This window comes from Artibeus jamaicensis, unplaced genomic scaffold (genome assembly GCF_021234435.1).
Source record: "Artibeus jamaicensis isolate MK-2021 breed Jamaican fruit bat unplaced genomic scaffold, CSHL_Jam_final contig_467, whole genome shotgun sequence".
Classification (NCBI taxonomy): domain Eukaryota; kingdom Metazoa; phylum Chordata; class Mammalia; order Chiroptera; family Phyllostomidae; genus Artibeus; species Artibeus jamaicensis.
The window spans coordinates 3,244,111-3,270,395 of record NW_026521845.1 but is presented as its reverse complement, the minus strand read 5'-3'; the positions used below and the strand labels follow the sequence as shown (position 1 = coordinate 3,270,395).

Here is a 26,285-nt window from a genome sequence, read left to right as displayed (position 1 = left end):
CATTTTTCTGAAAAAAAATATTTGAAAGTACATGTTCTAGGTGCATTCCAATAATCAAACCTGAAACACAGTCTAGTAAAACTACTGTATTTAAAAATAATAAAGAAAAAATTTGGTCAGTATACAAAAAAATAAACTAACAAACCGAGGTTCTTATAAAGGAAACAAATCTTACTATGAAACATTTAGATAATACCCTATGTTGGAAGACAATATAATAACATATTTAATATACTGAACATACAAAGTGTGAGCTAAATAGTTATAGCCAAGCAAACTGAGTTTCAAGTATGAAGGACACGGAAAACTGTTTTCAGTATGAAATAATTCAAGGAATATTGTTCAAATGGTCGATTATTAAGGGCCCACTACAGAATGAGATTCAGAAAATAGACATAGCAGCAGAGACACCAAAGCATGGGTTAGCAAATGAGGTTTCTCGACATGGAAAAAAAAACCATAGAAGGTCAAATCCTATAGTTAACTGTCCTAAATTTGAATTGGAAGTGTTACTATAAAGAACAATATATTCTTTTCTTCTAGTTCTGTCCACTGAAAAGCCTAGTTTCAATACTAATTCAATAAAAATGAACAACACTATAACCCAGGTTGCGATCTGCAAAGGTCAATTGCACATTCTTTTTACCTTTGCACATGTTTGATGTTTTCATAATAAAGAATGTGTTAAATTACAAATGTACACATGTACAAGGTTAGTACAAAACAGTAATGGCTATGAGGATCTTTTAAAATGGCATTCTAGAAATATTTTCTAAAGGCTAACACATTGCTTGAAAGACCTCTATCGAGGCTGTTTTTGACTACAAATTATGTTACACAGATAATTAAAACAGCTTTGATCTCCTTACTTGAAAAGTAGACACATCACACAATGAGAATTACATTTTTTTTAACTTCTCATCTGTTGTCAAGGCAGTCTTTGGAAACGGTACACATAAAGAATGACTCAGAACTTGGTTTTTATTACATCCAAAAAGGTCCTAGTAATCATCCTAAAATAGCATTTTTCTTGCCACAAGTTATGATCTGTAGGGAGAAGCATGTTCTCTGCAAACGAAGTATTTTACAAATATTGTATTGCCTGTTAATACTATTTGTTATTTCCCGTCTATGCACAGGATTTAGCCTTGGTCGAGCACCACAGAAAACCATGAATTTAAGCCTAGCCCTTCTGTTGGCATCTACTCTGTCGAAGTTGCAGATGAGGACGCTGCCACTGTCATTTACTTCATCAGTGAGCGGGTATACCGGGCATCACAAATGGCAAGGCACGGATAAAGAAAAATGCAATCTTGAGACTATCACACTTAAGCGAAATAGACAGAAAAAGCTAAGGACCACACAATGTTACTCATGTGTGGGATATAAAATGGAAAGCAACGAGTGAACAAACAAGAAAAACAAACAAAGACTCACAGACACAGACAACAGTATGGCGGTCACCAGAGGGGAGGGTGAAGGGGCTCAAACATACGGTGATGGAAGAAGATATGACTTTGGGTGGCGGGCACACAATGCAATATACAGGTGATGTACTACAGAATTGAAACCTGTATAATCTTATTCACCAGTGTCATCCCAATAGCTATAATTAAAAAATGCAATTGCTATTCAAAGCAATTCACTGTGCTATGTCTCAGTTTGAAGGCTGCCAGACACTGACCACTGTGCTTGGAACTACATCCCCATAAAACGTAACTTCCCTGCTCTCAAGTATATGTTTCGAGAATGGCAAACTCTCCATGACAAGGTTCAGGTTGGTGCTCTTCAACCACCTGAAAGTATATCTGAAACAAAAGAAGACAGGACTTTTTGATGTGTGGCAGGTCACTCCAAAAATGATCCTGGTTATAGAAAAAAGGATGTACCCACAAAAGCAACCTGGGGTGAGTAATATAAACACGGGTTCATCTTCATCGGTATTACCACTTTCCTTTTTATTGACTGATGTCAAAGAGACTTTTGACATCAATTACAGTAATCACCCCCTATCATTACCCACCAGCTTCTTGCTCTGATTGTTCCGGCCTTATAGGGCGTGACATTCTGATTCTGTACCTTGTTCTTCATCTACCTGGAATATTCTTCACCCAGGAATCATGTGGGTGCCTTCACCTCTTCTGATCTCTGCTCAGATATTTTCTTGGCAAGTTTTTCCATGAAAAGCCAGAGTAAAATCGCAACACTAGAGTCCCCTCATATTCCTGCTTGGTTTTTCTCCACAGCACCCCCTGCCATCAGAAATACTAGAGATTTTTTCTACCTGCTTACTGTTTGTCTTCCTCTGCTATAATTTATCCTTTAGAAGGTATTTTTATCTTTTATGTTCACTGCTTTATTCCCAGTACCCAAACTGTATCTGGCATACAGAAATTATGGGATAAATATTTGCCTAAAGAATGATTTCTGCTGAATAACTACACTACACATTTCTGGGGACAAAAATTTCAGTTTCTAAGAACATTGTCATAGAAGAAATCTGTAGCCTGAGGTTTAAGGTCTTAAGGTCAAAGAATTTAAACCTGAAAGACCAAGATTTCATTCTAGCTCCACCCATACTGGACCTATGGCAGCCTAATTAACTTTGGTTAAGTTTCCTTGCCTCATTTCTTTTTTTTTAATTTTAAAAAAAGATTTTGTTAATTCATTTTTAGAGAGATGGAAAGGGAAGAAGAGAGGAAGAGAAACATTGATGTGTGAGACATACATCCACCAGTTGCCTCTCACACGCCCCCAGTTGGGGACCTGGCCCGCAACCCAGGCATGTGCCCTGACTGAGACTCAAACAGTGACCTTTGAGTTCACTGTCCGGCACTCAATCCACGGAGCCACACCAGCCAGGGCTCATTACCAAATTTCTAAAAGGAGAATGACAATGCTTCCTACCTAATCAGATTATCGTGGGGCTTAAATGAGACCAGGTATGTAACGTGGTTTATGGAGTTGCCAGGCACATAATAAGACCGCTAAGTAATGGTTCTTGGCACCTATCACTGGTGATGGCGGCGTGAAAGATTCTTCCTGAGTCTTCCATGTGTGTTCATGGAGAGTAAAAAGACCTGGCACTCACTCTCCGTAGTGAACAATTAAGGAAAGCAACACCTTTCTCTTTTTCCCATACCCCCACATATTATGAGACAACACAACTGATGTCAGCGTGTCAGTCTCCTCGGGGACAGCAGGCCAGCCCCACAGTGCGTTAACCACCCTCACCCTCTCCTCCTTACTTATCTCCCTTGGCTCAGAAGAAAGTTTACAGTAACTCCAGCCAAGAGAATTCCTCTCACTTCATTTACGTAGAAAGAAAAAAAACATATCTTTTTTCCCTGGTATCATATAAGAGGTGAACAGTAACAACAGGATACATCCTTTATTCTCGACTCGACTTCTCATGACTGTTTCATGTCCCATCACCTGTGCTTCATACACGTGAACAGACACACACACACACAGAGCGTTCTGGAACCTATGTAACACACAGATCACTGTCAATGGCTAAGCCAAGAGGTCTGTTGAAAGAAGGAAATCCATTTAATTCCACTTCCCCTTCCTCCCACCACAGATATAGCTGTAGTTATCAGTACAGCTAATACCACAATTCAGATCTGAGTTGTTCTGATGTTCTGTTGCATCTCCCAGCTCTGTGCAGACAGACTCAGGCCAATCATTAATTTCTCTCTAATACTAATACCAACGAGGCTTGGGATCGAAGCCCTCCCTCCCTGGTTCAACTGCCAAGGACCTTTCAGGCTATTCTGAGGTATTGCTGTATTTGATGGGTGGAAGGAAGTGAGGGGTCTGAGGAAGAAGTTTCTTAGACATGCTCAACAATCCAAGGGGCCTTTCAGCAGTTCAGTCCTGGACCAGTCGTTCTAAGCAGGCCTGGGGTGACTTCTGCCCAGTTTCCTCTATGACTGTCCCTCCTTCCTTCTCTCAATATCATCATTCTATTGGAGTTTAAGAAAAAAAAAAAAGCAGGTACTAAATGAGAGTTTAGACACACTGAGAATTACATACGTGTGAGTTAATTTAGCTCATACAGTCAGAGCTGAGAACGTACAGCATCTCAGTATTGAACAGGAGGCCAAGAGAGCAGAGCGGTTTCGATGAACTGCCAAGGGTCATCTTCATAAATCTTCCCTTGTGTTTGCCATCTTTATTGTGCAATGTTGGGTTTTGTAATATTATTCTTCAGAACGAACTCAAGTCTCAAGAGAAAGATCTATTTTCAGTGCAAGCCTTCTACAAATAACTGAAGTTTTTGGTCTCTTAAATCATCCCCTTCATCTCCACTTTTTTCCTACACCCCCAGAGAAACTTATATGAAGTATAACACATTTTATTAGTCTAGTAAGAAAGAATAAATCCTTTCACTCGTTACTAAAAGGCCTTTGAGGGGTCTTCCGCACCTTCTAAAAAGCACAAAGATTAACTCTTAGGCCAATCATTCTGCTCCAAACAACAGAGAGTCAGAGGAATTCAGATTGGGAAGAGCACAGACTGGGATTTCTTTTCTCTTAAAATGAAGAACTGTGGTGTCTCCCCTTCCAGGGTACTTGTGATCTCAAAACAGCCAACTTTTCTTAGGGGCAGGAAACGGTAATTCAGCATAAGAACAAACATCAGCTCATATAAAACATAAAGGAGAAGCTTAAAAATCCAAGTGACACATCTTCAGGCACAATGTGGCCCTGAAGAAACGATCAAATTGAGACTTGTGCTGATCCCTAAAATCAGGAACCAGGTGACAAAAATCTCACTTTTCTAACTTCCTTAATTTTTCATCACTCTAAAACTTATTCTCTCTATATAACCTCGTCACAGCACCTGCATCTCCGAGGGGGGAAAACCGTTCATCACCTGTAAATCAATACTAAGCTATTCACCTAAACGGGATTATCCTAGCCACAACTACTTTCTGTAGGAAAGTATCGAATCCATTCTTTCTTACTTCCAGCATCAAAAACCTCTTATTGCTGGCCACTTCTCCTGATGCAAAAGCATATACAGATTCTCTCATTCAAAATATTCCTCTCAGCTATTCAGACTCATTGAAAGATGCCGTTATCTATGGAGAGCTGGTTTATGATTCAGTGCTTCTGTGCCCTAACTCATTTTGAAAACTGGCTTCACAGACCACCCTCCCACTATTTTCCCACTATTTTTAGGGGGTCCCTGACCTAAATCTATAACGCATAGCAATTTTCATCCTATGCCCTTAAAGAATGGAACCATTATTGTGCTGCTTATCTGAACCTGACAATAAGAAATCATTAACAGGGATATATATTTTTTAATTCCTTTAGGTCAAACCGATATAAGTGGAATTAAATACATTATTTTGATTTACCCTTCACAAAAGCTTCAGTTATGGAATCTTCTGATGTTTATTTACTGAAGAGCTTCACTTTCTATTCATTTTAGATTTATTGAAATGTTGAAGAGATAAGACATAGAATTCCCGTATAGCTTTCACTCAGCCTTTCGTCGGAATATCAGCATCTTGCACAACCACAGCACATTGTCGAGGCTAAGAACTTAACATTGATACCACGGCAGTGAGGGAATTCTTTTGGCAGGAGCTCCTCCCAACGTTCTTCAGTGACATGAGATGAACTGCGCAGTTGAGGAGGAGGAAGCAGTAAGGGTGGGTAGTCTGTGCGGGGGCCCGCCTGCTGTCCCCTCCGAGACTGACACACTGACATCGGTTTTAAGTTATAGGAAAGTCCTGTGCTATGTCACGATTACGTGGGGGTAAGGGAAAGAGAACGGAAATGAAATCAGACAAAGTATGCTCTCTGACCACAATGGAATTAAATTAGAAATCAATAACAGAAAGATTAACAGGGAAATTTCCAAATCATTTTCAAAGAATTCATAGATTAAAGAGAACCTCTCAAGGGAAATGAGAAAATTTTTGAGCTGCAAATATGATATAGCAACACTGAAGGATACAGATAAAGCACAAATTAGATGAAAACATATAGCTTAAAGTGTTCATATTAGAAAAAAAAGTTCTTTAAGATCAATAACAAGGTTCCATCTTAGAGAACTAATGTAAAAAGTTCAATGAAAGTCTAAAGCAAGCAAAAGAAAATAACTAGTACAAATTAGAGCAGAAATAAATGCCATGGAAGACAGAAAAAAATAGAGAAAATTAGCAAAACCAAAAAGTGTTTTTTATTTTAGAGATCAAGAAAGTTTTGATTAATTTCTAGCCAAGGTAACTATAGGAAAAAAATGAAAAAATAACATGCTCACACAAAAGGGAGGGAAGGAGGGTGGGAAGAAGGAAAGAAGGAAGGGAGGGAGGGAGGGAGGGAGGGGGGGAGGGAGGGAAAATGAGGCCCTATGGATAGGCCCTAATCCAATTTAACTGATGCCCCTAAGAGACTAGATTAGGACACAGACACACAGAGAGGGAAGAAGAAAAAAAAGACATAACTAAGACCTTAGAAGTGGAAGCTGTATTTATAATACGGCCATAATATTTACAGATATATTATAAGTAATTCTATGCCCACAGATTTGATAATTTAGATAAAATAGTTAAATTCTTTGAAAGACACAAACTACCAAAACTGTCCCAGGAGAAATAGATAAACTAAGACACCTACATCTATTAAAGAAATGACATTAATAATTAATAACCTCCCCAAAAAGAAACCACTAGACCTAGGTAGTTACCCTCATAAACTCTACCAAACTTTTATAGGAGAAATGGTAGCATTTCACCACAATCTCTTGCAGAAAACAGAAGCAGAAGAAACAGTTTCTGACTCATCCTATGAGACCAGCACTAGCTTACACCAAAACAATGTAAAGACATTACAAGAAAGAAAATATTCAGGCCAATATTACTCTTGAACATAGATGCAAAAATTCCCAACAAAATATTACCAAATACAACTCAACATGAACAAAAAAAGTGACCAAGCGTGCTTTATTCTAGTTACGCAAAATGGGTCTAATATTCCAATAAAATAATTTCATCTACCATATGAACAAGCTAAATAAAAAAGTAATAGGATGTTATCAACTGATATGAAAAAAAGCATTTGACAAAAATATAACACCATGATAAAATCTTCAAGCAAACTAGGAACAGAGAACTGGCTTGACTTACTGAGGTACATCTACAAAAGCACCTACAGTGAACACGATACTTTAATGATATCAGACGGAGGGCTGTCCTCCAAGGATTGACAAGCGAATCCTCCCCACCACTCCCTTTTAACATCACACTGCATCTTAGCTAATGCAGTAAGACAAGAACAGGAAATCAAAGGTGTACAGGTGGGAGAGAAAGACACAAATCTGTCTTTATTTGCAGGTGAATATGTCCATGTAGAAAGTGCCAGAGAATCTACAAAATACCTCCTGGAACTAATAAGTAAAGCATGTTGAAATATACAGGTCAATATACAAAACAATTGCTCTCCTATATAGCAGCATTGAACAACGGAAGTCTTAAATTATACACACACACATATATGCATCACGGTAGCACAAAATCATGAAATACTTAGGTAATTTACATGATCTATGTGAGAAAACCAACAAGTCTGATAAAGAAGTCAAAGAAGATGTAAATAAATGGAGAGATATTCATGGACATGGTTAGGAGTAGTCAATACTGTAAACACGCCAGTTCTTCCCAGCTTGAGCTGATTCTTGTAATCCCAATCAAAATCCTAACTCTTATTTTGTGACTATTGACAAACTGATTCTGAAGTTTACAAGTGGAAGCAAAAGACCTGGAACAGGTATCACCTCACTGAAGAAGCAAAACAAAGTTGAAGGCCTCACATTACCCAACTTCAAACTTGCTGTAAAGCTACAGTAATCAGAATGGCATGGCATTGGGGAAGAATAGACACAGAAACCCAAGAAACAGCCTAGCGCGCCCTGAGAGAGACTGACACAAACATAGGTGACCCATTTTAAAAAACATTTTATTTATTTATTTTTAGAGAGAGGGGAAGGGAAGGAGAAAGAGTGGAAGAGAAACATCAGTGTGTGGCTGCCTCTTATGCATCCCCTACTGGAGACCTGGCCTGCAACCCAGGCATGTGCTCTGACTGGGAATTGAACCAGTGACCCTTGCTTCACAGGCCCACACTCAATCTACTGAGCTACACCAGCCAGGGCAGGTGACTGATTTTTGACAAGGGAACGAAGGCAACTTAATGGTAAAGGACAATCTTTTGAACAAATGGTGCTGGAACAATGGAACATCAATACGCAAAAAATAGACAAACACAAAGACACCTAAGCACAGTTGTCACATCTTTTAAAAGAAGAAAGGAAAAGGAAAAAAAAAGTCAGCCTTAAAACATTGATTGATGACTCGTGGAAAGGTGGTGAGAAAACATGAATAACTTGACTGTGTTATATTATTTCAGAAAGGGGCAAAGACAGTAAATAAATTAATACTTATTAATGAAATGTATTAAAAATAAGAGAAACCAGTGGGTCGTCTCTGTGGCAGCCATGAGTAGGCATCTTTACAAACACCCAGATACCACAGAGAATGGACATGGCCAAGGGCTCCAGCTGCTTTGCTCTGAGGTCAGCCCCTTGACTTTTGGAAGGTCCTGGGGTTGCTCCCTGCCAGCAAGTGAGCACCGCAGAAACAATGACACAGGTGCAAGTCTGGGAGACTCAGGCTCCTGTCAAGGGTGACTTTGTCTCAACCACTTCCCATCAGCCTTGCCAAGACCTTCTCGTAACTGCCCCACAGTCTGAAGCTATTTCCCCCTGCCCTGTCCTCCATGGACCTGCGTCCAGGGCTAACAGCAGCCCCAGCTGCTTCTGGCTCCCTCCCCAGTTTTCCCAATAAATCCAGTGTTGGCACCTACTACTTGGAAACCTGAAATAACATAAGTAGGGCCCTAAGGGACCCAAGAAAACACGCCGTGAGAAGGGGTTCTGGGGCAGATTCACTTATCACCCCACTGTCCTCAGTTGTTTGTGGGGCACAGACAGACCCTGGGCACATCGAAAGCTAGGAGCTGCTAAGACATCACCAGAGTTAGTTTAAGAAAGAGGCCTGGAGGAGGGTGATGCCCTTGCAAGCGTGATGATTGTGACTGTTGAAAACACAGTGAGAACAATGGCACATAGACAGAGGGACTGGCTGACTCTTGCTAAGCTGCTGAGGGACACTGAGACTGACACTGCTGAGGGACAATGAGAAACCCAGGGTGTGAAGAAGCAGTTAAAGACTGCTCGAGGGCCTCCTTGGTAGTTTGGAAAGAGGCCGCTGTGCCCTGTGGTGCAATAACAGAAACAGCTAAGCAACACAAAGAAGATCCAACAATCAGAGCTGCGGAACTCCAGCGACATCTGAATGCTCAGCGGAAGCAAGCCTGCTAAGCTCAGGTCAGAGCCGTGGCTGGGAAAACCTGGGATCCTGAAACAAGGGATGGAGACACCCAAGTGTCATTCCTACAGATCGCTGATACTCTGGAGCATTTGCAGAAATAGTGCACTTTTCTCTAGTTAGAGCTGGTGCTTCCCCTGGGGCCAGAAGACACTGGACAAAGAAATAATCGGGCCCCTCGGGAGTGGCCCCAGCTTCTCTTTAGGCTGCTAAGAGGATAATTAAGGTGCCATCCCAGAATAACCCAGCTACAGGAATGCTAGATCGGTTCAAGGGTGAAAACAGAGTATACATCCGAGGAGCTGCAAGAATAAACTGTATGTGGCGGCGGGAGTCTGGGAGTCAGAAGCCTGGGGACCATAATTCCCACAGTAACTGACAAGGCAAGGACGCCTGATGCACAGGGGTGTGGAGAAGTCAATAGATCATGGCATCCTTAGGGGCAAACAACAAGGGAATTGCTTAATATCTACGACCAAAGAAAAAGGCAAGGATAGAGGAACAGGATAAAGGTAGTTGCTTCAATAAAAAGCTAAGATCCCTTGCTCAGCTCCGAGAATCGAGCCAAGTTCAGATCCAGAACCCACTCACCAAAGGGGTGGCTGGGTCTGTGTGAGGAAAAATCCTGAAACACCATGGCGAGTGTATAGGAATGATTCCCTCGGTCCATCCCCAAAGGGGCCAGCACCCGTCACTGTCAACTACATAGTGGACAAAGGGAAATGTCGCCACATTCAGAGGACTGTGGGATGCAGGGCCTGCGCAGACACCCACAGCTCCATCCCGGCCACCTCTACCAGGGCGGGGGATTACAGGGGAGGTGAGAGGAATCCAGGCTAACGTACTCGTATACAGTTTGCAGCAGCCCTACTGAACCCATGCCCCACCCAGTGGCCAATCGCCCACTCTCCAAGTGCACAGTTGCGATGGCGATACACCGGGGCAGCAGGAATAACCCCTAAATTGGTTTCTTTGACCATACAGACATAGAGAGTTTGAAAGTAAAATGGTGGAAGTGCCATAACGAAGAAATAACAATCAGGAAAAGCTGATATAGACATATATTACTATCAGACAAAATAGAAATTTAGGCAGAAAACATCAGGGAAGAGGATAGGATTGATAACAAGATTTAGTTTACTAGGAAGATAGAGTAACTCTAAGTTTGTATGTACAGAACATAAAATTTGCTGCCCAGGCCGGGTGGCTCAACCGATTGGAGCATCATCCTGTACACCAAAAGGCTGCAGGTTCGATTCCTGGTCAGGACACATACCTAGGTTTTGGGTTCCATACCCAGTCAGGGTGTATACCTGTATACAGGATGCATCGATGCTTCTCTCTCTCTCTCTCTCTCTGCCTCTCTCCTCTCCCCACTCTCTCCAAATTCAATAAATATATCCTCAGGTAAGGATTAAAAATTTTTAAATGATGGACATAATAAAGTGTGACAACATCAAGCATACTGTTTGTATTAGAGGGGTCCCAGGTAGAGAAGAAAGAAAGGGGCATGAAACATATTTGAAGGAATAATAGCTAAAAGTTTTTCTAACCTGGGGGAAAAAACCAGGTATCGAGGTTTAGGATGCACAGAGAACCTTGAAAAAATAAACTCAAACTGGTTCACACCACATGACATATTACAATTAAAATGTCAAATTCAAGGAGTTCATCATCACCAAGCCCTTATTGTATGAAATGTTAAAGGGACTTACCTAAGAAAAAGAAGATAAAAAAAGATGAACAGTGAAAGGACAGCAAACTCACAGTTATCAACAACCACACCTGAAACAAAAGCAAACTTAGAGGACAGCTAGATCAGGAGCAGAACCATAGAAATGAAGATCACATGGAGGGTTAGCAACAGGAGAGTGGGAGGAGGAGAAGGGGGGAGAAGGTACAGAAAATAAGTAGCATAGACGGTAGGTAGAAAATAGATTAGGGGGGAGGGCAAGAAGAGTATGGGAAATATAGAATCTAAAGAACTTAAGACACATGGTCATAAACTAAAGAGGGGGAATGGTAGGGGTGGGGGGTGCAGGGTGGAGGGGAATGAAGGGGGGAATAACTGTAATGGCATAATCAATAAAATTAAAATAAAAAAAACTATGAACAATAAAATGGCAATAAATAAAAAATGTCAAAAATTAAAGGTAGAGAGAATATCTTAAAAATATCAAGAGGAAAGAAACTAGGCATACACAAGGGACCCCCTATGAAACCATCAGCTGACTTTTCAGTAGGAACTTGGCAGGCCAGAAGTGAATGACATGATGCACTCGAACTGGTTAAAGGGAAAATCAACAATCCAGAATATTCTACCCAACAAGGTTTCAATTAGAATTGAAGGGAGATAGTTTCCCCCCAAAAAGCAGAAGCTGAAAGAGCATATGACCGCTAAACCAGCCTTATGGGAAATGTTAAAGGGGCTTCTTTAAGCGATAAAGAAGAAAAAGTAAGAAAATACGTTTTTCTAATAAGAAAATATGTGAAGAAAAAACTCTCCCTGGTAAAGGCAAACATACAGTAAAGGTTGTAGAACAACCACTTATAAAGCTAGAACAAAGGTTAAAAATCAAAAGTAGTAAATCATCTGTATTTATAATAAGAAAGGGACAGATACAATAAAAGTATGTAACATGTCAGAATTATAAAACACTGTCTGGGAGAGTAAAAACATAAGGCTTTTAGAATGCATTGAAATTGGAATGATCATCAACTTCAGACACACGGTTGTGTTATACACAGATTGTTCTCCACGAACCTCATAGTAACAATAAACCTGTAACAGACATGGGCTCCCTTTTGATTGGCAAGGCCCTCCTGACATAGAATCAAAATGACAGACTGGCATAAAAAACACTGTCCTGTTACTTCTGTCTGATTTCTCACTGAGCTGCCTACACTTGTAAAATCATCCAAAATGTCTTGTATTAATATGTATCTCCTACCACATAATTTAGAAAGTGTTTTCACATATATTGCTACTTTTATCCTAACAATTATCGAGCAGCAGAAACAGGATAAGAAATGAGTTATAAATTATTATTCGGCAGAGTTAAATTGGAGTAAAACATCCCCACGAATACCAGTATCTCATTCATTTCACTTGGAACTTTCATGGTTGAATCCTACAGTTGCACAATAGACACCTGAGGTTCAGCTTTTAAAGTGGCTCCAGTTCCATTCCTGGCTCTGAGCCCCCTCACGTTCTGAGGTGGGGGAAGTAATTGAACAGAAATCAGATGTTCTCCTTGTCCTCGTGTATGTAATGGGCACTCTGAACTACGCCACCCAGTTCTCATAGGAATACGGTAAGAACTGACTATGGTCCCCAAGGTCCTCCCATCCTCATCTCAGACACAGATACCACAAGCACCAAAGATCAAATCTTCATTTTTGTGACAATAGCAATTAGAAGTATACAGAGCTCCCTTCAGCAGAAGTGTGGTAGTGACGCATCACAACCACGTCCACAGAAACCTCCATTTTCCTGGGAGGTCAATTCAGAGATCAGAGGCTGGAAAAAAGGCATTATCTGGCATTTTAAAAATGTACTTTCAGTGCTTGGATAAATCTCTGCTGCTCTAGCCCAACGATATTTGTAAGATATTCCTGGCATGTTTCACACTGCATAGCATTGTCATACCGAGTGGAATACCTTTTTTTTTTTATAAGCGTGAGCAGAGGGCCTCACACCAGTTGCTGGGGTGGAATACAAGAGCTACCATATTTGCAAACTAATGAGATTTTTAAGCATCCTAACATTTTTGAAGACACGAATGCAGTTTGAAACATAAATATTATTGCATTTTTGGTCCATATCTACAGAGACTATCTTGTATGCTTTCTGAGCACACTAACGAATGCCAGTAAGGAGGTACCATTCGTAAAGTGCATACGCCACTGTGACAGCCTTCCTCTGTTGGGTTATTCAGCCTGAAGATACCCTCTGTTTTTTTCAACTATCTGTTCTCCCAGTCTTTGTCATTCAAAGAAAGTATGTCCTTCTTCTCCAGATAATGCCAATCGGAACATAGCTGTACCATTTAAGCCTAACAAATCCAAGAGGCCAAGTTGCAGCGATGAGCTACAGCAGTGCACGATGAATGCATAAACCATGGCAACCTGTTAGCAGTCACCATTAAAATAATTCGGCCAACAATCTCTCCAGGTCCTGTGATGAGCCTCCACGCTACCCTTCCTTATGCATAGATGGGCGTGCTTGTCTTCCTAAGTACAAGCCCCTCCCAACTCAACTCCCTCTATTCTCTTTGGACATATGTGCCCCCACTGGCTCTACGAACTCCATGTTAAGCCCTCTGAATTCCCAATTGTTTGGGGGGTTGCAGAGACAGATTTATAACCTCGTACTTCATTATTCCAATATGATTAGTTGTTCTTTTTCTTAATAAAAGCATGGCTTTAACGAGACGACACCTTGCCATCTATGATGTTGTTCAGTGACTCCTTACATTTCCCTGTCTCTTATCCTCTCAAATGCAGGGAGCTGAGAAAGGGAGTCTCACTATTTCTTGTCCTCCGATGCCCTTCCTGACCATTGTTTCACCACAACCGAGCTGCACCTTCTCTGAAGTTCATGACATGGCTTATTAGCCAATACCTTCCATGGTTCTAACTTCCTCATGGCCACCAGCAACTGAATCACAGCTTTCTCTGCTTCGTGGCTATAATAATTGTCCTAAAATGAAGATTTTTCTCTCCGGCTGTTGCTTTTCCTGTAGCTGTATCTTCAGGTGCAGCGATCAGAGGTGATTTGAAACACTGACCACACACTTCCCTCTATATTCCATCCAGTCTCTCTCTCTCTGTCCTTCCAAAATAAAAAGCCGCCTGCCCTCAGGGTTTCTGCTTCTTTACTTCCTTCAGCCCACTGCAATATTGCTCTTGACCCACTTATTCATACAGGGTCAAATGTAAGCTAAAACTACTTTTGATAAGGGTGCAAGTTGTTTTCCCATTACTAAAACCAGCAGATTTTGTTTTTAGCTGTACATCATAATCATTTTCGGGATTTTCTGTTACCTTCGCTTCACCTGGACCTCTGTTACGATACTCTTACTTTACTGCCCTGAGGTGACTTCTCTTTCCATTACGTCCCTTTCTCTCCCAGCACCTCAAAGGTGGTATCTTTCATGGTTTTATTCTGAGGCCACTGATCATCTGTGGACAAGATCTGCTTGGGTGGCCTCATGCAAGGACACTGTTGACAAATGTGGCAGGCAATGTCAGAGGAACAGCTAAGGGACAAATAAGGAGTCAGACAGGACAGGGCAGGAGGCTGCTATTTTTGTTACAAGCTTTATGGTTCTGACTTTCTCAACTATGTCTACATTTATAACTTTAAGAGAAATAAAAATTACTAAAAAGTAAAGTGAATTACAGAGGCAACATACGTGTGGAACAATACGGGGGTAACAGGAAAATCAAAAAACTTCCTGAAACGAACTTGACTACTATGTACCCTAAGCAATTTATTACTAGAACACCAACAAACAATGAACCACTTAGAAATAAATAGCAAAAATAAAAATAAACATTAATATTCTGTCACTATGTGTTTGCAAAGCTTCTTCCCATCCTACACCCTATAAATATGTCTTAATATTTGCTTCTGAAGTTTCCATTTTAGCATTTATTTATCTAATCCTTTTGCAGTTTATTGGGGTGACAACCTGAGGCTGAAATCTAAATCTACTTCTAGCAGAACCTCATCGTCCTGAAGCTGATTTTCCCCTCTGGATTCAAAGACCTTGTTTCATTATTTCATGATTTCAAATGCCTTCACTTGCTGGCCGGCCATTGGCTGGCAATGGTTTGGGTTACTAGATTTACTCAGTGAGAAACTCCAAACAGAAAATGTTAATGGCAATTTTTCACTTCTGAGCTGGGACCTAATTATGTCTTTTCAAGGATGGAATTAAGAGTTAAGAATTTTTATGTAATTATCAAACTACTGTGCTGTTCACTTGAAACTGATACTATGTCAACTGTAGTGAAAAGATAAACTTTTAAAAAGAACTGATAATTTTTTTAATGCCAATATCTTTCTATACCTATACTTCTATTTTTGTATCAGTTAGCTGCAAACCTTCTCTTATTTTTTCTAATTTATGTAGTTATCTGAGAGTCAGAATAGCCTATTTTCACCTATTGGCCTAGAAACCTTATAATTACAATCACTGAATTTATTCTACATTAAATGTTAAACATTATACTTGAGCTATCGAGCTCTTGATTCTTACATTTAGTTTTCTTTTAAACTTAATTTTTTATTTTTTGTCAAAATAATAATATTTTGGGATTATATGTGGTTATTGTTTAAAAACATTGTATTTGTGGTTATTGATTTTTAAAAAACATATTAACACAAAAAGTTACTTAGATATGGATTTCCTTATACTCCTAGTACATTTAACCTTGAACTATATAATAGGTTATGAAAACCTGCCACTGTCTGAAATCACTCGTTAACAACTGCAGATTTAGTGAACCATTTATCACTATTTAACTTCTTGCTACCCGTCCTCCTTTTAATCTGTGCATCTTTATTAAAATACTACAATGAAAGATAATTTATGGTATTCACATAAATACTGCAATTCTGAATCACTGTGTGTGTGCACTTTATTAGGGACTTAACTCTCGTGATCCTTTTAAATAGAAGCTGATATTTTCTATAGGTGCTGAGCTTGAACAGCACTTTTGACAGCATGGACATGTCAAATAGCCTATGAAAATATATAGAGGTTGCTTTTAAAAGGAGGCTGAAATTCTGTAAGCCTATATCTGAAAACATGGCTAGGCCACTTTAAATAGCAGCGTTGATAAATCACATATTTCAAATAAAGTTGAGAGGTTTGGAATATTATCTTAATTTCTCCTTATCTAACCAGGAACACAGGGCATATAACTAAAAGCAAAAAAGGAAAGATAAGTTGCATGAGTTTTGAAAAAAAGCAGACCCACAATTTATGTTCATAGGTAAGGGGAGAAATTTAAAAAGTCCTTAAGACTGATTTTAAAAATATGTCTGTCGGCCTACAAGGCACTGTTTCTCCTGGGACGTCACTGCAGGATCAGAGCCTTGGCAAGAAACGAGAGCAGCTCAGGTCCAGAGGGTACGTTTGGGGGTTCAAAGGCATTTTGATCTTTTTCCTTTTGGTTAACCAGCACGCTGACTTACAGTTGGAGTGAACATCGTGAAATAAGTGACTACAGAGGACCTGTATTATCAGCGTGCAACTAAGCTTTCTCAACAGTCATTGAATGCCTGAAATCAGCCCCAGCTTCAAAAGGGTGTGGTCTAAGTGTCAGGTCATAAAAAAGAACATGCAATATCATACAACCTTACAACACCCTAGGATAAAAAAAAATATGTGTACTGTTTTTATCGTACCCTATTTCTAGGTCACTTTTTACACAAATTATTTTCCGATTTCTTACTGCCTTGTTTATTCCATGCTCTTCTGGTGAATTCTTGGCTGTAAGTCAAAGGCAAGAGTCTTCTGGACTAGCTCCTCAAACGGTTTTTAGCTCAATGTTGGAAACTATGTCAAATATTCTCATTCTCTTTAACTTGATTTCAATATCTTCGAATCAAAGAATTTTGATCAAGTCGTAAATTTTCCCCTGGATACTTGTGCTTTTATTGCTAAACAGTGTAAAGACTACCAACAAAAACAAACCAAAAAAGACTTAATGAATTACTTGGTAAGTATATATTTTTGTGATATTTAAAAATAATTCCTAATCCCTTTGGGAAATTTTAGTGGGTTAAATAATACACAATGTGGTTTGGCAATTTTTAAAAGCTTTTTTCTCACATTTACTCACACTGATCTAGGGTATGCCAATCATATTCTTCCTTCTTCAAAAATCAGTATAGGTACAAATTTCCACACCACAGTACTACCAAAGGATTTAAAACATATTTTCATTGCAATGTTTCTCCTTAGGGGACTCTGTGAGCATTAGTAGGAACATGACCTTGGTCTTAGCCAGATGGGCTGATGTTATTTGGGAGAGAAGCAAGAGAGGAGGGCTGAACAACCTTGTGCCACCTAAAGACTATATACAACAGGAAAAAAAGTTTCCATTTTTAAAACAAAAGTTTGCAGAAGCACTGAAATACTTGGATGTATTTCTTTTCTTTAGAATTACCAACCCAGGCTGAAAGGAAACATACCAAATTCTCTGAAGCAGAAGGTCCTGAAGTCCTTCTATTTAAAATACACAGAAGCTACATGTAAAACATTTCAGGAGACCACATCTAAGATTTTTTATGGCTGACAAAGGCCAGCCACTCTGTAAAGGGTATCGATGGGTCCCACACTGTGCAAAGTCCATGGACTTTATAAAACTTTAAATAACGCAGCTGCAGGAGAGAATCCCCTTGTATGCGCTGTCTGGAAGATTCACCATGCAGCCTGGGAGTGAAAGGTGGCACACGCAGCTCCCTCCCCTGACCCTCCTCCCTGAGGCCTCCAAATGCTCGCTCTTCTGGGGAGGGAGTCAAAGTAGTTAACCAAGAAATCCGAATTGGAAAATAACAAACTTCAACTTTGTTTTACTTTATCAATATGGCGACGAGAGTGATGTCATTGTTTGGGGGTTCTGCAGAGACATTCCGTGTCACTTGGGTTTTAACACCAGGCTGGAGCCTGCCTGGTCTGCCAGCACCGGCCAGATAAACACAGACCTGCAGTCTTTCTGTTCGTCTCCGGATAGTTACTCAGAGGGATTCTGGAAAATATGTCTATTATGAACTAAACATTTCACTTTTCATTTTATCCATGTTCCAGAAGTCCATTCCTTGGATAAACACTTTACAAACGGACACTCTAAAAGTCACTAAACATGATAAAGGATGAGAGCATCATTTCAGGACTGATTAAATATTTTCTCTCCCATGACAAATGAACAGTTACATACTACGTGAAACAATTGGAAATTAACATTCCTTTGTTTCTTTCCCTGATTTTGTCTTTATTTTGCACGAAAGATAAATTTTCCATTTCAACTCATTTGTTATGCAGTCTTGGCTTTGGTTAAATACCATTCAAGCAATATTACACGCAGAAGTAGCATTTATTTTTTAAAATGTGTGATTTAAAATCTTTTACAAATGTGCTCTCTTCCACTACTATTTCTTGCCTTTTACTAGTGGTTGTTTGAAATTGCTTTTGCTGTTATTTTAATTAAATGGAAGAAAGGGGATAATTAATGTATTCTTTTTAAAAATTAAAAGAAAATTGATACTATGAGTACTTTATTTTATAAAACGACACAGTCAAACATTTATCACAGCATATGCCAAAATAAATAACATTAATTTATTGATTCTGTCAGTATGATTGTCGTAAATGCTTCTCTCTTTAACAAATTCATTATTGTCTTATGATTAAAAGATAAGTTACATTCCAATCATTTAGTTGTCTTTAGCTCCTGGAAAAAAGTTTTCTAAAAAGACTGCCACTCTGAAACATTTTTTAAAAACAGAGTTTTATAAAGAAAAAAAATTTCAGTAGCATATGTCTTGTTGAAATACACGAACAGGTTTGAACCAATGTTTTCATCTGTAGGAAAATCCACGAACTTTCTAGAAAAATTAAAGTTCTTTTAAAATAATAGAAGTGATACTAAAAAGTTGCTTTTCATTACTCACAGAAAATGTATCAAGTTATTATACCTTTGTAAGCCGGACTTCCTTTATCTATAACATCACCTACATTAACTGACAAAGATACTTATATGAAAACTACTATGTTAGATCATTCAGAATTTACATTTAGTCATTTTATCAGCTTTACTCACGCCAAAATTAAATCTGTTCTTTTTCTATCTCAAAAGTCAGTTGCACCATAAAATGTGGGTTTTACCCGTGGAATTTAAAGAAAGAAACAGACAAAATTCTAAGAAAAATGTGAAGGCAGCCACAATTTATAAATAAGAACCTCTGGGTGTCAGAAGTCAACTTTTTAACTTCCATCCTTATTATTCTTTAAATGTGAATATACAGAAATGACCACTGATTAGACAAACCCAACATTTCTGCACTCTCTGCCTATGAGCTGACACAGACTCTGAGCAAGTCTGTGGGAAAATGAAAACAATCCTATCTGGTCTGATGATACTTTTCCACAACTGAAGAAAGCATGCATGCTAATTAAACATCAAATAAAAGCAGAGGCTGAAGTAAACACACACAGCAGGGGCGCAGCCAGCCTGAACCAGACCTGCTGAAATCTGCGCTGTGCTCCAACATGGTAGGCTGGCTTGCCCAGTGAGGTCATCTGCAGATGAGAATACGGCCCTCCAGTTTGGGTTTGGGCTTTGGCTATGGTTTAGGACTCATCTGCTCAGTCACCTTCCTTCTCAGAAAATGAAAGAGCTCATAGTTATCCAAAGCTGTAACTTTTTGTTAGGCAAAACAAGCTCGAAGTCCCACTTCTCAGATTAATGGTAAAAATGTGTGAATAAACAGACAAAATCAGCACATAAAACTATTATGCTAACAAGTAGAATATGGAAAAAGATATGACTTGATTAAAATACATATTTGGTTAAAATGCATTTAAATTATATATATATATATATATATATATATATATATTCCATTGTTTTTTTAAATATGTTTTATAGTTAGGAAATCACAAAATAACCTGAAAAACACAATATTCTACTATAGAAATGAATTCTTTTTTTTAAAAAGTTCTAATAAATTTTTGATAAAAGTTCATTTTAACCTTTACCCAAGGAAATGTTTCCTGATGAAAGAGAGACAGACATCGATCATTGCTTCCTGTACACGCTTTGACTGGGGATCGAACCCCCGACCTTCCAGTGCACAGGACAATGCTCCAAACAACTGGCCAAGGTGACACTTACCCATTTTAAACGGACTAAGAAATGGACCAAGGCTTTAAAAAAATTACTCGATCATAAAGACAAAGTTGTTATTCCTCTTTAAAGAAAGCTGAAAACATGAATTTGTGCAGTTTCCTAAACATTTTCCCATGAGTATGCTTTTCCATAAGGCCTCAACTAGCTGCGCACTTGAGGAAGTTTTGCCAATGGCAGAGAACAAAGTATGATATTCCCATAGCTTTGGAAGATGGGAGGAAGCACAGGGTCATATTCTAGTCACCAACACGGAGGCCCAGGCATGCCATGTGGTGCACCCCACTGAACTCCGGACTGGAATTCGCAGGGCCCTGCCCGCCACACCAGCGGCCTCCTTCGTAGTAACCCTGTGAGCACACAGAATACTGAGCTGCCTCAAAACCTCTGGGGCAAGGTTTTGAGAAGCTCCCAGAACCCAGGAGGTCTAGGCCGTTCGTTGATGGATCTGCATGCAGCTTGGGGAATGTTTCCAAATCCGCTCCATGCAGGTCTGATTGCTCCTGACTGCAGCAGCATAGTTCACTGATGCATGGCCTTCCCAGCACCCATGTGCACTGTCACCCCAGGAGGACCCTTCTTGGCTTTCTCCTTCCCTAGTTGTCTCTGTTAAACTCCCGTTGGACCATTTTGCTTTTGCTGTTTGTATCCTGGAGCTGACAGTACCCTCTTAATTTCTCTTCACCGAGCCTGCCATTGCTGTCCACAAAGCCTTTTGGCAAGGACTGCTCCTCTGTTCTAAATAAACCCAAAGTCCCTTCAGAGGGAGCTGCAGACCTCTGGGCAGAATTGCTGTGCTCAGCGCTTAAAGCTAAAGCCGGAGGTGGCCAAGTGGCCCGCCTCTCCAAGACTGAGACACCTGCTTCAGAAGCAGGAGCTGAGGAGGGCAGAGCCCAGTCTCCTTGGCTTACCCTTCCTGATAGAGAATGTGCCCCTAATGGTCTATTGGGACACAAACTCTGGGGTCCAATATTCTTGGTCTGCCACACCTGGAGCGGAGTTCCACCCTGCAAGAGGGAGCTGGGTTGGGGAAGGAAGCCATCGACTCTACATCATTGGTCTGGAATAGAACTTCTAAATAAGCTGCAGTTGGAGGGACAACCGAAGCTGGCAGCCTGCTGGCTCTGGAAGGAATGATGACCTGAGACTGGGAGCTCAGGAGAAGGTGACTTGCTTGGACGGGAGCTGGTAGAGTTGTTCCCGTAAAGAAAGGTGCTGGAAAGGATGGGCTGGGCTTCCCATGCCCCAGACCCTTGTGGTTCTTTCTAAGATTTAGTAGGTTTTGTTGAATGAATGATTCTCCATTTGCCAAAGCCCTTAGAACATTTTCTAGAAATGTTAAATGAGTGTTATATACCATTTTCTCCAGTTAAATGGTTGTTTCTTGGGAAGTGAGTTCATTCTGGAAGTTGGTCCCCCAAGTTCAAGTATTTTGGTAAGTACAATGGAAGTGGATTCTAAAAAACCTAAATGATGTGGGGGTTTCTACACATATACTTTGCATTTAAGTTAACTGTTGGGAACTTATCTCTACTCACTAACAATGCGGGCATCGCTTCTCTTATTGCACACAGATATCAGGACACAGATTTAAAAGTCATGGGGACTCCCTGGAGCAACAATGCCAGCAGTTTGGAGCAGGTGCAGAAATACAGCGCGGATACCCAAATCTGTGCTCCACAGACTGTCCAGTACCACATTCCACATAGACAGCAAAGAACTTGAAATGAACAAATAAATACACAGCCAGAGTCCACAATCAGACACTGGTTTCTACTTGTACCACCAAACATTTTGTAATTTCTGGTTATGATGCTAAAGTAAAAATAATACAGCAATTAACACCTACTGATCACTTACTAAGTACTTAGTTCTAACCTACAAAGTTATCCTGGGGTTATGGTACTGCTCCGAAATCACAGAGTTATCACACGAGGCCAGCTCCGACTGGCAAGGTGGTGGACCACACGGCGCCCCCCAGCCCCGCCACGCTCCTGCTGACTGTGCCGTGCCCGTTGTGCGGGGCGGCTGCAAAGATGGCACAGAGACCCATGTCTCTGGGGGATGTGTCTTATGGCCCATTATCCTTATTTCTATGTTTGAATTTCAGAGGTCACTGTTTTATTGTGAAATATGGCTCTTTTACTAATAATTTTGTTATTAGTAAACAACTAATCCTGCAACTATTGCTATAATTTAAGGTCTTAAGCTCAGTTTTTGCTTTTCATAGAAACAGATTCATGTTTTTACCAATTTGCCAAGCACATTTGTATAGCAAATCAACCACTACACTCTATGTGGTATCTGTTCATAGGCTATACAGGATCTGGCCTAATAAGTAACGGAAAAGAATTTCTTTAATCTAAAGATTCCCTCAAGAGTAACCATAACTGTTTAGAGAGTAAGCATATCTGTTTAGAGTGTGAGGGTTAATCTTGGCTAGGCATGGTAACTAGCTCTGGGTCAAACACAGTTTAGATGTTGTTGTGAAGGTATTTTTTAGATGTGATTAATGTGCGTATCAGTAGGCTTTGAGAAAAGCAGATTATCCTCCATAATGTTGATGGGCCCATCCAATCAGTTGAGGGCCATAAGAAAAGAAATTGTGCTTCCCCCAGTAGGAAAGAGTTCTGTCTCCATAATGCCTTCAGACTGAAGATTGTAACATCCACTCCAACCATAATCCCCTGCATGTACACACACGCCAACATGCACACACGTATACATGCATATACATCCCACTGGTTCTGTTTTCTGGTGAGCCCTAACTGATACAAAGAGAAAAAAAAGAGAAGAAAACAGAGAGAGAAGCAGGGCGATTCTCAAGATACTTTTCTGCACTTCCTTGTGATGGCAAACCTCCTTCTAAAAGCTGAGGTGGAGACAAGCGAAGCCCACAGCTTCCTACCTGGGCTCTACTTTTGAATGTGGAAATGCAACTGTTTCCTATAACCAAACTCTTCCCCTGTTTTTCTTAAAACATATTCCCGCTGTCACCTTTTTCTTGTACTTCCCAGTCCTAAATCCTCTTCAAAAGTGAAGGTGATAAACTATTCACAATACTTCGATACTTAACAGGACTAGCAACATTGAGATGCATAAAAATCAAATTCAGAAACTCAATGTGAAATTGAAGTCCATTATAGTAGTTTCTTTTTCTTCTATGCTTGAGAATAAAAATTGAGTTAATGATTGGTTCCTTGAGATAAAGCATATTAAGTACTTTATGATCTTATTCTGAAAAGAAATGTTAAAGAAAAAGTACTTAATTTCTCACCATTTATGAGTCTCTGTTAGTGAGTTCTCCTCTGCCTCTTGGTCAATTTTAGCTGAAAGTACAAGAAAGTAAAAAGATGAATGATAAATAGATATGCTCACTCAAGCAATATGATCCTAGTAATATAAAATATGTTATAATTTGTTATGAGTTCCAATGTACTCTAGTCAGAAGTTTATTTTAAATACATGAATAGATATAACTGAATATCAGATTATATTTAGTTTTCATTAAGTTTATACTATTACATTGACACAGATTAAACAAAATATACCACCCATTCAAAATTTTAGATTCTAAGTAATTTCTTTTTTCTCAGCAATTCTTCTGAGTCAGTCTCTTAACCTGAGAAAATAAAGTAGTAGCTGATTTCATAGGCATATCTATTGTGTTTGTCAAACACTAAATACCAAAAATTAGTTGAAAATAATTATCTCAAACAAAGGTACAAAAACCAAGCCGAAACCTAAATGGAAATAGTATGTGACCTTTTTCATAACTGCTCCCACACCAGAGTGGAGCAGATACAGAGTTATTTCTACAAAAGGGTGAGTTAAGACACTAACATTTCCCATTAATTGAAAGTGGGCAGGTGATCATGTACCCATTCATTTGCTACTATTTTGTCCCAAAATAAAGAATGATAACCAGACACAAACCCACAGACCGAACTGGGAAAAGAGATTACATCACTGTTTTCAGATTATTTACAGTAACAGAGGAACTCCAATCACATAAGTATGGCAGAGACTGTCACCTTCTTGATTGGTAAGCATTCTGGAAACTCATGTATTACTTTTCCACACAAACATACACATTAGGATTTTTTTTTAATCCTGACCCGAGGACATTTTTTAAAAAATGTTTTATTTATTTATGTTTAGAAGGGAAAGGAAGGAGAGAGGGAGAGAAATATCAATGTATGGTTGCCTCTCATGCATCCCCAGCTGGGAACTGGCCTGCAACTCAGGCATGTGCCCTGACTGGGAATCAAACGGCAATCGTGTGGTTCGCAGGCCCGCACTCGATCCACTGAGCTATGCCAGCCAGGGCCACATCAGGATTTTTGACACAAAAGTTTTAAAAATACTCTTACTTCAATGCAATGCTTGCTAATATTTTTAGTCTGTTCTGTTGCATTTGAAAATGTTCACTGTACCCCCTAAATCGATTTCATGCTTCCCGGATGGTTTGTGACACATTTTGAAAATCACTTGAGTTCTAGACAAAAAGTTAAAACAATAAAAAAAAAGGAAGAAAACCTGGACTAGTGAAAGCAAAAGTTGTCTTTGGATAAGCATGCCCCTTTGGGTCATACTTGTGGCCATCGGGAGAAATCAGAAGACAAAGTAGAACAGAGCAAATTAATGATAAAAAATTGGACCTATACATAAAGGCAAACCCACGGTCACTTGGGAATTGTCAAAGTGTCTCTGTCACTGCTTTAAACACAATAGTGCAGCTTGGGCTGGTTAATGTTTTACAATCTCAAGACAGTGCTTGCTGGAAGGTCTGTGCAGTATCTGCAAAGCCATCATCGAGTGTCACGCTGTCCCTCTTTGCCAGGATTCTAAAAATTTAAAGGGGATCATCTGAGCTGTTTTTTGTACCACCCCCTTCCCCCATTTGGACTTTACATTGTTGACATACACTTACTAGGCAATCATTAGCCATATACTAAAAAAACAGAATAAATGTTGCATGATTATACTTCGAAAAAGCTCCAGCGGAATGGATTGTCTTTTGTAATCTGCTCTGGGCTCATGCATAAAAATGGTCTGATTCCAGAAGCAATTATAGAGCCACATAAAATCTGTTTAAGGGAAATCAGCAAAGCACAACAGTGCATACCATTTCCAGGGAGGATATTCTTTTGATTGTCTTTGCATGTCTTTTTTTTTTTTTTTTTTTTTTTTTGTAAAATACAGAGATGTAAGACTAAGATTGAAGAAAATTTCTGGACTATTTTAAAAGAATCAAGTGAATGATTTATGGAATTTCAGACACACTGGAATGCCAGAGACCTGCGTTCTAATCCTCTTCAAGGTACTACAATTAACTATGTAATAATAGACAAAGAGATTAATCTGTTAACGCATAAAATGTTTAGTACAGTGTCCCCAGTAATTAGCAGGGACTAAATAAATGTCTTTTGAAAATGTTGCACTTCAAGCCTTTGAAATTCTTAAAGTGATATAATACATAATTATATCAGCTGCTGTTTTATTACAGTATTATATGTAGATAAAGAAAGCATATGCTTACAGCTTTTCAAAAAATATAAGCCCCTGAAATGTGGTGAATAGAATGAGTTTTACTTGCTCATAATGGTTCCTTTTGATGTGCAATAAAAAAGCTTGTTTCACTGCATGGGCAAGTTTAGCTGAAAAAAACACTTTAATCCAAAGTGGTAGAAGATTTAAGTTTTTATTGTTGTTCAATTGAAGTTGTCCCCACTTCCCCCCATTACTCTCTCCTGCCCTACCCATCCCAATGCCCCACACTCAGCCCTCCCCTCTGCCCCAAGGTCTTTGTCCGTGGGTCCTTTATACATGTTCCTTGACGACCCTTCCCCTCCTTTTCCCCATCATTCCCCACCCCCTTTCCCTCTGAAGATTGATTTTTTTATCAGAGGAATAAACCATAAAACAGACCCCCTTCCCAAACCTAAGAGCCATA

The 26,285-nt window shown here is 39.5% G+C and overlaps 1 protein-coding gene across 1 annotated transcript in view; it reads right to left on the bottom strand.

Moving 5' to 3' along the window:
• Positions 1–26,285, bottom strand: part of FMN2 (formin 2) — a 262,700-nt gene that overhangs the window by 37,099 nt on the left and 199,316 nt on the right. Inside the window, 1 exon segment of the mRNA XM_053667283.1 lies at positions 23,607–23,658. Within this exon segment, the coding sequence (XP_053523258.1) occupies positions 23,607–23,658 (52 nt within the window).